Source organism: Haliotis rubra, unplaced genomic scaffold (genome assembly GCF_003918875.1).
Source record: "Haliotis rubra isolate DU_JTF1 unplaced genomic scaffold, ASM391887v1 Scf134, whole genome shotgun sequence".
Taxonomy (NCBI): domain Eukaryota; kingdom Metazoa; phylum Mollusca; class Gastropoda; order Lepetellida; family Haliotidae; genus Haliotis; species Haliotis rubra.
This window is the reverse complement of record NW_025765270.1, coordinates 185454-197877: the sequence shown is the minus strand read 5'-3', so window position 1 is coordinate 197877 and position 12424 is coordinate 185454. Positions and strand designations below refer to the sequence as shown.

General features: G+C 38.9%; 1 protein-coding gene across 1 annotated transcript; it reads right to left on the bottom strand.

Annotated features, from left to right (window-relative positions):
* Positions 1-3890: 3890 nt before the first annotated feature.
* On the bottom strand, positions 3891-11946 carry LOC124267796 (Y-box factor homolog). Its single transcript, XM_046702781.1, has 7 exons — positions 11780-11946; positions 11534-11597; positions 9112-9235; positions 6666-6806; positions 6114-6275; positions 4995-5171; positions 3891-4509 (listed from the first exon to the last, which is right to left on the bottom strand). Exons 1-7 carry the CDS (start codon positions 11838-11840, stop codon positions 4393-4395), a joined length of 846 nt encoding a protein of 281 aa, XP_046558737.1. The 5' UTR covers positions 11841-11946; the 3' UTR covers positions 3891-4392.
* Between the last annotated feature and the right edge of the window lie 478 nt (positions 11947-12424).

Below are 12424 nucleotides of genomic sequence, written 5' to 3'. Positions count from 1 at the left end.
GTATTATGAAAAAAAATTTATTTTTGTACTAGTCTGTCGTAATTGCTTACAGATCAACAGTATTAAGATGATACTTATTCTACAGTATCAACCATGTCCCAGACTCTCACCAGACCACATGAGATAAGCATTGGGCAGTTGATAGGGCTTGGACAGGTATCTCATTTGCCAGACTCAATTATTTACAGGCTGCCGCCATATAGCTGGAATATTGCTGAGTGCGGCGTTAAACAACAAACCAACCAACCATTTGGTCAGGTTGAAGAAGGACCCTGGTACCCACAGTCACATGGTATACTGATAAATGACAATAGTAACTAAAGTTGGTGGTCACACTCCTCAGAACGTTTTGTCAGCTCCTGTTGTTTTAATCTTCCAAGTCAGTATTCATGTAGATTTTTGTTTACCGAATTATTTCCTGTGTTTTATGAAACCTTAGAATCTGTCTACAGTCCGTTTCGCTTCGCACTAACAAACATAACCCATTTAGAGTCAGAAGCGGACCGTTGAATTCATCAAAATGCAAATGTTATCATTGTACAAAATTGCCACATAAATATAAATAGTACACATGTTTATCATTTACTAATACCCAACAGCTTTCTTATATTTGAAAATTTTCCCGACTCCACCAAAAAAGTTCTTTAAGAAACTATCATTAAAATTTTGACACAGTTCACTATTTGTTATGAGGGAGGAGTGCAGAGAAAGGGACAGCCAGGTGTGCGAGAAAAGGATGGAGACGGCACAGCACAGGCTAATGAATCAATAACTTGGTGGGCACTTGTGCACATGCTTCTCTAACACCTGGCTGTCCCGTTCTCTGCACTCCTCCTAATGATAAAATGTGCAATTCATCGGTCCGTTTCTGACTCAAATGGACTGTACATGCGAGAGGAACGTAAAAATGAGAAGGGAAAAACTTATGAACTAAATTTGAAATATTTGGTTCTCAGGTTTCAAGCAGTGTCTATAGGATGCTATGTCTGTGATATGCTGAGGTGTAAATATTTAATGAAACATCAGTGTTATTGTAATGTCATGTAAGACTATTATTCCTTGGTGACTGGGCATTGTGTTTTACTGTAAGATGTTTTATCTTCCCATCGCCTCTTCTGGGTTAGTTGTACAAATACATTTTCCTTCTCTGTGGTTCAGAGTTACATCCCTTTGACAAGCCAGGAGCTGATAATTGTGTCATCATTTGCTGGCTCACCCCAGTCATAGTAAGGTCACTTATTGGTTGATGGATGAAGAACAATAAGTGCAAGAACAATCTTTCATCCAGCCAATCAGAGCCATGCTTGCCAGGTTTGGAAAGTTACAGTTGAAATAGGTTTTTAATATTAAGAAAAGGTTAACACCATGTATTCTGAAGTAGAGTTTATGTTGTGTGACTGATCCTGTCAAAATCATTGCCTATATAACCTTGTTCAGTTTTCGAATCTTTAAGCAGTGTTTTTCAAAGCTTAGTCTGGCATGTAATTTGGCAGTCTAATCTTGTGCCATCGAGCTCGAGAAAGCGCAGTTCACAAAAGGTACTTCTTATGTGACCCATAATGGTGTATCTTTGCTGCTAGTGATAAGATTCTATGACAGGCCAGAAACCATTGAGTATACTTCACATTCTGTTGTGGTATATATTAAGTTGTGGAATTGCTTTCTATCACATATAAATATGACCCAGAGAAGGATGTATACATTATTCATGTATTTAGTTTGTATGTTCAATTTATTAGAAATGTACACAGCATTCAAATCAGTTACTTTTGTAAATATGTTTATCATTCACCATGTCCATTTAAGGACATACTTTACTGGCAAACAAGGATAAGTTGAGCACTGACATTTGACCCGTATTAGCATGTATGAGTGCCACCCACTGGCGCTTGCCATTGTTAGCGAAGGGGCCCCAGGTTGTCCGCGATCAAGTGTAGTGCGACTTGCTAAACCGACGTGAGAGTCCTATGAGCAAGGCGTGTGCAGCTATGCGCGGAATCAATTTCATCATGCAATGCACATGCCTACATCTGCTCTACCTTTCACAAACCAAATGGGTTTGCTCATTCTACTTCTCTTCAACGCGTTCTGTGTGCTGGTCCAACAAATCCTTGTTTGCCAGTAGTTTTTACACTTGCATATTTTTCACAATTTCCATACATTCCATATTTTATCAACTGTGTGAAGAAAATTGATGCTGTTGCCAATGATGATTGGGTCTTCATGGAAACAATCAGATTAGAATGTTTCTCTAATAATCAATTTGAACAAATTAAGCATATTATACCTTCTATTCAAACTATACACATCACAACCAGATCCATTAATTCTGTGCAATAAGTGTTTTGGATCTAGAATAGTTTATGGCCTTGTAATGAAACCTTGTGGCAAATACCACCCCAAAGATATGCCTTCACATGTTGGCAGTTATTGAGTTTGTTATTTTGTAAAACTGGTTTCCATCTGCATTAAATAGTTGTTTGTTATACATTATCCATGGTTACGTAATTCCAGCAGGTCTGGTGATGATGCTCAGTCCACATTAAAAATATTTTCCAAATAAAACATTTTTAACACAGACATATGTTGAGTTTTTGTTTTGAGGCCATTTAGGTCTTCACTGCGATATATATATACGCTCATGTGTCTCTTCAGCTTTGTAGAAAAGCAGTGGATTGAGACATTTGTTTTCCTTAAAACATAAATAAGTATATTTGCAATTTTGAGCTCATACAAGAAGCCTTTTCTAACCAATTTCTAAGTCTCATCTGAAAAACTTTCTCCTATATGGATCCACGTATTTACACCAGTCGTTATTTGCGTGTGCATATTAGATTCATTTAAATTGAGAAATTCATTTAGTTGAGAAAAAAGTTGTGTACTGTGTCACTGAAAATGTATTAGCTTCAGACATTTGCTCTCTGAAAACACATTTATGTTGTATTGTTTAAGTAAGAGCACTTTCATGAAGCCTTAATGGAGCACAATGTGCTATTGTGAGCCCAAGAGTTGGCATTTACCAAGTTTCTTTGGAAGTCAGTGAGGTTCACATCAGCTGTAGACCCCAATTTACAGAATTATTATACTTTTTATATGATATTTATATAGCGCACTTATCCAGGCAACAAGTGCTTGCTCAAGGCGCTGGTATTTTTCCGTCGATCATTAGATGTCAAACGGCACATTGTGTTATCAATCTGAACTCCCTGGGGAGTATGCAACTCTTGCAGCCACCAGGCACACTGAGTTATTGTGGCTTTCTCATCTTCACGAGGATATCCATTCACAGCTGGGTGGACTGGGACATAGTCACAGTACTTTGTCCAAGTTCACTGCACGTTGCTGTACCCACAACTAGGTGTTTGCACGTATTCATGTGGCCACCATCTGGTCATATACCAACGGATTCATGGGTTCTTTTAAGTGCACAGGGTTGTGTACTGTACACTAGGGGTTGTGACAACACTGATAGAGTCTGCACACAAAGCTGACTCCGGTCACAGGTGGGCTCGATCCCAACAACTCAAACTCGTTGGATCACTAGCCTGGCGCCTTAGCCAGCTCGCCCACCACGCAGAACAAGATAAACTGATAAGCCAGAATGTGACTTGTGAGCCTTTCACATGTGGACAGACCATGGAGCTGGGGCAGTCAAAACTTATTCCAGACTCAAGTTGACTCTTAATTTACTTTTGGGGCTGGGACAGACCAACCTACAAACATACTTTTGCAAGTCAAAATACCTGGATAAGTATGTATCTGTACATTATCTCCTATACAATGAATCACACAAGTTGCAAGCAGTTATTGGCAACATGTATGGAAGAATAATAGACCAGCATCTTATCGATTTCTCTGTAAACATAGTACAATTAAAACCGAGACAATTCTGGGTGTTGGCAAAATTTATTTATGCACATGCTTGTTATTTCACAAAAAGCCTTGGGCAAAAAACGAGGATGGAAAACTTCCAAATCAAATAATAGCTACTGTAATAAAAAAATTGATTGACATCTGATGGATGCAACACCAATCAACTACATCAAAATACATCACTGTTCTTGGAACACCAAAAAAATAGATATCTTCAATAAAATTCAATAGTAAAGTACAAAAATTGTCCAAGTACAAAAAGTCAAGAATGTATTAACTTAAAAGTCTGGCAGTTGAAATCTGTCGTTTGTCAAGAGTTTGTGGATGCATAGTTGATACAGGCGTTCCATCCACCTAACTCTCCCTGCATGTGCAGTAGTTTAATGTTGTCTAAGCTCAGCTTGAGAAGTCACTACACAGGTGGTCAGTACACTGCAGCTGGTACCAGTTGACAATGACGTACGTACGCACGGCGATTGGCAATAGGTTAGACATTGCCGCTAACCCTGACTTGTTTATCTATTCTGCTTTGTCGGCAGCGGCACTGGAGCTGCCCTCATCTTTGGGGGATGACTCTCCCTCAGATTGTTTGGTGTCAGAGCTTTTCTTATTATCGCTATCACCTTCCTGATCATCCTGTAAGAGATAATGTTACCTTGCAGTGAAAGAGTAAACATCAACAATGCAGTCAGTCCCCAACTGACGTGAAATACCATTAAATCCTAATCCCTAACTACACAATTGAACTACAATGTAACAACAAATGTACTTATGATAATCTAAAATTGAAAATGCGTTGTGACTATTGAAGTTCTTAATTCTGTTTGCGTGACTATTGAAGTTCTTAATTCTGTTTGCATGACAACATATCACAGGACACACTGAGCTCCCACCCGGCCACTAAGAACATCTCAATCAAAGCTTAAGCAAGTATATGCAGTTGTACATCGCAGTGGAGAGACTGATCGCAGGAATAAAAGGATCGTGCTTGATGCTGCATTCAGCAATACACCAACATTAGAACCGCGACTTCGTTAGGGAAAGGCAAGGAACAAAGGAGAGAGAATACTCATCCTTGTGAAGAAGTGATGCTACTGCAATTTTAACTGAAGTGCTCTTACCCTCTTCTTGGCTGGTCTTCGCCTGCGTCTTGGTGGACCTCGGGGTCCAGGTCCTCCCTGTCCCATAGGCATACCCTGGTCGTAGTAATGCCTGGGTGGCTGGTAGAAGCGACGGTAGAAGGGCCGGCGGCGTTGGGGGGGCATCCGTTGTCCTCCATTCTCATAATCACCTTCTACCTATAAGCAGAAATCCAAGAAAGTTACACAAGCATCTGCTTCAATGATTTCAGATTGATATAAGTAAAATGCACAAAGAAAATGAACCATACAAAGGTGTCCAGTAGATAGTTCAATCTTTGGCTTTGTTGGATGCTCAGCAAAATTCCAGCTTCGTGGATGGGAAATATACGAGCCTGGACAAGACAGTTCAGGGTCTGATTTTGTGAGCTCTGATCCACATAAGAGGGTACAGTGACAACCAAGTCACTGAGGCTAATCGCTTGCCTAAACAGCTTGAAAGTTTTTCTAACCTTTCAAATTTCGTAATGAAAGATGTCCTATTAACATCAACATTATGAAAATGTCCAAATGCCATATATTGAGCAATTTCCCAGGCTTCAACAACTGTAAACAAACTTATTTTCATGACGACCCACTCTTGATTATCACGTGTTCCACTCTACTGTGAAGTCCTGGTCTTGCCCTCTTTGTTTGGAGACTAGTTCAAACAATACCAAATGTAGCTGCCCTATCCAAATACACAGTACTTCAATTTGAGAGGGGCCGTTGCAAGCAAGAGAACACACATCTGAATGCCTGGTGACAGCAGCACCGCAAGTACAGCCTCAGATTCATTATATGATGTTTACATAATCCCAAGCCTGCCCACAAAGAAAAAGAAGGTACTACTTAAAAAGCTGATCTATATGCACAGAATTCAGCATAGATTGCTAGTATTGTGGTTGGAGCATTCACTCGCTTCAACTCCATGTGGGTACAATGTGTAGGCACATTTCTGTAGTCTCTTGTGATGTTGCTGTGATGTTGCTGTAATATTGCTAAAAGCAGTGTCAAAAACATACTCAGGAACTATGCACCAGTACACTCAGGTTGTGAAAGAGGGGGCAAGATGGACATGTAACACTGGAAAATCCACGACACAGCCAATAGAATATGTACCTGTCCCTCTCGGTCTCGATCTCCTTGGTAACCACGTGGCGGCCCACGGCCTCGCATGGGAGCCCGATAGTATCTGCGAGGAGCCCAGTATGGTCGCCTACGGGGTGGGGGTCTGTGTTCTGGCTCGCCTTCTTCTTCTTCCTCCTCAGGTCCTTCATAGTACTGCAAGACCAGGTAGAGAAATCAAAGCCAACAGTCAGCAAAAGACTTGGTTGTAATCTCAAACATCTTGGTGTGAATGAGCTAAGGCCAAAAATACATATTCAATTTCCGTCTTCATCTATTAAGGATACGGGTAACTTCATCTTCCTTCACTAAAAGGACACCATGCTAAAAGCTACCCTTTCCACAGTGATTATGAAACAGGATGGCATACAGAGTCCACAGGACTATTAGTACAACCTCATTTCCTTCATGTATCCCTGTTCACACTATTTCCTTTACTGATTACTAGACAGCTGGGGACAATATAATGCCGAATTAGGATTTTTTTTCAACAGAGTGACTAAAGACCCAGATAAGTACCCAACTTAATACGATGAAAGTACTCACAGGTCGTCTGGGGCCACCACCACCACCACGACCTCCTCCCCTGGGGTACCAGTTACGTCGGTATCTACGGCGGTCAGCAGCATACTTGCTGCCTTGGACAAATGTACCGCCGGGTCCAGTGACGCTGGCTGCCTCGTTACCCTGTAAGAGCATAACACAATGACATACCAAATGCTAAAAGCAGGTGATTCTACAGCTAACATTTATGTCACTGAGAATACCACGGAGATGCTGTAGATTATATCTTTTCCAAGGTTCTTACAGAAACCTACCATAATATTCAAGGCCCTCCAAGGCTTTCAACTGTCATGAGTTGTAGGTTTTCTTTTTACTATCCAGAACACCAAATAATTGTCATAAAATCTATAAAGTATAACATTTTCACACCCATGAAACAAAATAAATGGGCCCATAAGGCCTAAAAAAATAATGTTGTGGTTCCGATTACCCAACTGACCCTTGAATTCTGCTGCCGACCCTAGTTTTTTTAAAGAGGTATGAATAAAATAAGCTTTCAGATACCATTGCTTTTGCCTGGCACCAATGGACATGAGTCATTCTGATAGAGAAAGTCAACATGATGGCTGCAAGCTTGATTGAATAAACAATTACACATTGATAAATGTGTTATTAGTTCATACTTTACTTCTAAAAAAAAATGTAAAAACCCCCAGAATTCCTACCTACCTACCCTAAATTTTAGAGAGGTGTAATCGGAACAACATTTTTTTTATTTGGCTTAAGTATGTAAGTTTTATAAAAAGTTGAAGGATTTTTCAAGCAAGTTTTTTTTATTTTCAAGGTTTGATAAGGTTCACACCACAACTCAAATCTTTTCAAATCCATAAAACTCAAACGTATTTTTGTTTTTACCACAATTGTTCATTTTTATATTCTTGGCTCTAGTGTTACGATGATCAATTATAATCAATTGATTGGTTACCCTTTTCCGATGCAACAATTGATTGCAAAATTTCATAATCGATTGTCACTAATATTTTTCTTAGAAAAACAGTAATGAATACCCAACTCAGACCACAAGACAACGGGCAATAAGCAATAATCATAACTTCGGTGTAGTTGACAGAAAATGGATACACATATATATTTTGTTTTGCTAAATGTCATATTTATTGTAGCTGGCAATCACAACAAACTGGCATGTGTATTTCACCTCATTTCATGTGTGTACAACTTTCGCTACCATATTCATGTGGGTACGATTTTCGCTCCAACAGCGATAGCACCAATTTCAGATTATTCTCAACAATCACGAACTGATTACCGCCTCGTCATTCATGGAGGCCCTAGTTTACAGTAACATCGGTGAAAACGTGTGTGAAATGGCAAGTTCATTTCACCTCATTCCATGCGTGTTCAACTTCAGCTTACTATGTCTGCGAGGGTCCATATAACCTTAGTATTGATTATACATATTTTACATTTATAGAGCAAAACCTGTAAGTAAAATTACACAATGCTAGGATATATTTCTCTTGGTAAAATAATAGTTTTAGATATTATATTTTACCGATCACTGCAGCAGAATTCATCACTGGGAAATGTGTGCACGGCTGATTGCTATTTCTGGCTATACATACGAGACAAATAAACATATAATACGATGCTTAGCAAAACAAATTAGAACTGAAAAGGTAACTAATCTTGTCTAGTGATGTTTAATTGCAAATTTGATGTCTTTACTGACAAAGTTGTCTGTTCATGTAAAGTGACACAATGTCACTTTCTTATCCCCTGAAAAAGTTTGACAAAGTGTAACCCACAGATAAGCCACCCCCTTCTACAGACTGCTATGTTTGGTCCTCAAAATTCAGCTTATCTACGGTCATATACGGTACATTAGTGTAAAAAGTGGGTCCAAATTTGGAAGAAATTGTGAGGATTTGTTGTGATTGTGTAAAATCTGCAAAAGAGTGAATTGACAGTCATCTTTTCTTTATCTTGGTAGTCTGTCAGTATTTATTTTTGTACACGTTTTTGTTGATCAATGTAGACTTGGGTTGCATGTGATTTTGTACAATCTTGCCTCAAATGACAATTAAAACTTATGAAAAATAAATTCAGGAGTTTTTAAGTTCTAGTAGATGCACCCTCAAGTCACGTTTTTTACAAAAAGCAACCACAAAAGCCGATATATTTCATATATGCTCCTTATTATCACATAATTAAAAAAATGACAAACATACAGTATTGCAAAAATGTTTACCTGGGAATTGCACAAGTTGTACAAAATATTTAATTCTTAATCACTGTAACCGATTGTGCCATCAAACATTGATCCGATTGCAACCAATAATCGATTATGAAATTTCAACAGACTCCCACCACTACTTGGCTCCTATCTGTAAAACTTAATTCTTACTGACAGCCACATGACATGACAGTTCTTTGGAGTAGCATACATGAAATGTCAAATGATACATACCTTTTCCCCTTCAACTACATCAAATTCCACTTTTTCCCCATCCCCCACACTTCTTAGGTATTTCTTTGGGTTGTTCTTCACTATAGCTGTCTGATGGACAAACACATCTTCCTTGGTGTCATCACTGAAAATAAGGTCAGTTTCATTATCTACTTTAAACCTAAACCTGTGATCCATGTTTGAAACTACACAGGAAATTGGCCTTAAGCAGAGATGCCAACCTTAATTTAACCCAATTAGTATTTTGGCCAAAAACTGATGCAAACAAAAAGCATTTTTTGGCAAAATTTAGTATTAACCTTTCCAAAGAATTTTCATATTTAATACAGAATATATAGATATTCTAAGGAGTTGTTATTAACATAGTACTCACCTATATAAGTAGTAAGTATCCACATATTGCTTGATACTGAATAAAATGTGGTTGCAATTGTTTATGGTACATATGCTATTGATAATCTAGTGGGTTTTTAAAAAAATGTGTATATTTTTACTGCTATTGTAGTCACGTATTTTGTGTAGTTTTTTCGTAAGGAATACGATACAATCGTATGAGTCGGCATCTCTGCTTAATGGCAAGAGTACACAAAAGAAAAATTAACCTTTTCTTATGTGAACTGAACAGGCCAGAGTTATTCCCCTTAGATCTTGATTTAATTGACGCAAATTGATTTACACTGGTCTCCTGTCTATTGCCAGTCAAATACATAGTAAAATAAACTGGGACAGTGTTTAAGGATAGATTGAGCATGTGTGTTCTCATTGATATACCTCTCCTCAATGAAAAATACCAAATATTTAGAACAATGTTAACATATCTATGACATTACTATTGGTAAAAGACTTGCATAACATGGTGTGTTCACTGCTTTGAGTGATTTATTTCTGGACATCACGGATCAGTTGTTGGATATTGTTTCTTGTTGGAGACAAAACCACATAAGCATTTTGTTTGTTGTCATATACCATAGGCGGATCTAGGAATTTTCACATTTGGGTGGGTAGGGTGTTCTAACCCCTTGAACACACACACACACACACCAATACAACATATTACTTTCAACGTGGTCTTTAGTCAATTTCGAAAAAAAGGGTGGGCGGTTGTTGGTTTTGAATCATGTACTACCAATTTTTAGGTGAAGCTTTGTGTTTCAAATCTGGATATACACAACAAAATCAAGTCTTTGACATGGCCCTGTTAAAGAGTATATGCAATAACATCATCCCTTGTACAGCTTTATACAATACTTGTTATGGGTGTTAAATTTTCTTGGTTAAACTATCAATTCTGATGTTAAGAGGTAAAGCATGTCTCTTGATTTGAAGAACATACAAACAAAGCTAACGGATCCTGCAAACCACAAAGTAAAATATGAAATCTATGTCTATGTGTGAGCCTGAAGGAAAACAGTGAAACCTGGTTCTGCTTTCATTAAAGATGGCAGTGAATGTTTTGTAAATAAGACTTGTGTGATTTTAGCACAATGATTCAAACAGCAAAATTGTATTTTATACTGGGTAGTTTGCGTGGTCATTTGTAAAGATAAATCTTGTGAAATGATCTTATCTCATGTTTCCTTGATGTTTTTCGCTATTTACATTAAGCACTGTATCCTAAGGTCCCACTGCTAGGGCCTACTGACAAATAATATCTGGCACTGGGAAAATGGATTTATATAATAAAGAGGATTCATTTCATAACACCATACAAAAGGAAATCTGAGGTAAACATTTACAATGTGAAACAAAGTGCCTTTTCAAAATATTATAAGGGACTGCAAACATCGCAGTCGCAAGCTACAGTCGTCTGCACAAGCCTTTGGATTATATACAAAGGCTGAATACATGTAGGAACCACAAAGCATATGAAACCAGCTTGAGTTTACACCAGGAAATCACCATGCAAACCCGCTAATCCGAATCCCTCCACAAAATGTTGCAAGTTCGAGCATGAGAGTACACGCACGCCTGCTTAGAGCTTATCTGATTAGCGAACCTTGAAATTCTTTTGTAGCATGCTTATGACGCATGCAATTGCACCATGTTCAACGAAAAGTTACCTACTCGTAAATCGTTCCCAAAGCAGCTAAACCTGCACTTTCTCCACACAAGTGCAGCTGCTGCGTATGCAAATTGCAGGTAGCTGGCTATTTCTTTCTGGAGCGCGCACGCAGACCATGCCGAACACGGGCACGCCCCCTTTTCTAGACAAAATGGCTAACATTCCAAAGCCACGTGGCCTTCACTAAAACGCAATCATTTCAATAGAAACTTAATAAAAAACGAAATGATGGTATAATTTGGATACTTTGACAATATAAGTAACCTACCCGATAGGCAGTTGTCATATTGCGCCACACACTTCGACATATATGCGGTTACAAACATACCGGTCTATCGGCATCTTCTAATGATATCTTACCGGTTTATGAAGCCATATCCGCTCTTAACGTTGAACCACTTGACGGTACCGGTGACCCTCGTTGCTAAAACCAAAGGAAAATAATAAACTGTCAATTGCCTTTTGTCTTTTACACGAAGAACACAAATTATGATGACGAGACGACAAAACATGACGCGTGTAGGAACGCCGGTGGGAGACCACGAGGTTGACCTCAATTGCATCGAAATTAAAATCTAAAATTTCACACAAATCTGACATATTTACCTAGAACTTTCTTTTCAACTACCGCCGGCTTTTCCTCCTGTTGTTGATCGGAGTCGGACATGGCTCTTAGCTTGATGGTAAAGCTGTCCTGTCACTGGACTCTTGCTCTCCCTTTGTTCCCCACTCTCAAAATGGCCACCGCATGCCTGGTGAAGGACGCGCCGGTTGCAAGATTTGATTGGTTGATTATTGGTGACGCATTGAGGTGACTCACCAGCCATTGGTCATTTGATGCAGGGTTATACAGTTGCGCAGCATTTAATTCCCTTAGACAATTTGCAGCATTCTGTTGGTCCAGGTTATCGCAGCAGAAACTGTTGCGATGATTCGAGTTTATGGACTTTCCCCACATTGCCGTATCGCATCGTGTCTGCGGATTGACGAACTCCTGAGGAATTCCCCTTCATAACCTATATTCTGAAAATGAATAATGGAAGTTGTGAATGTGTATTGATGAACACATATGTCCGATTTAAACAGATTAGTCAAAGTGTGGTTTCGAAGCAGGCCCGCTCCTCTTCTGAAGAAGACTTCCTTTGTCTAGATACAATTACGTATAGAAATACGCAGAGGAATTACTAAATTTAGGTCCAGGTCAAAGGGTGCCATTCCATATAAAGCTTTGTGTGTCTTCTACGACAGACC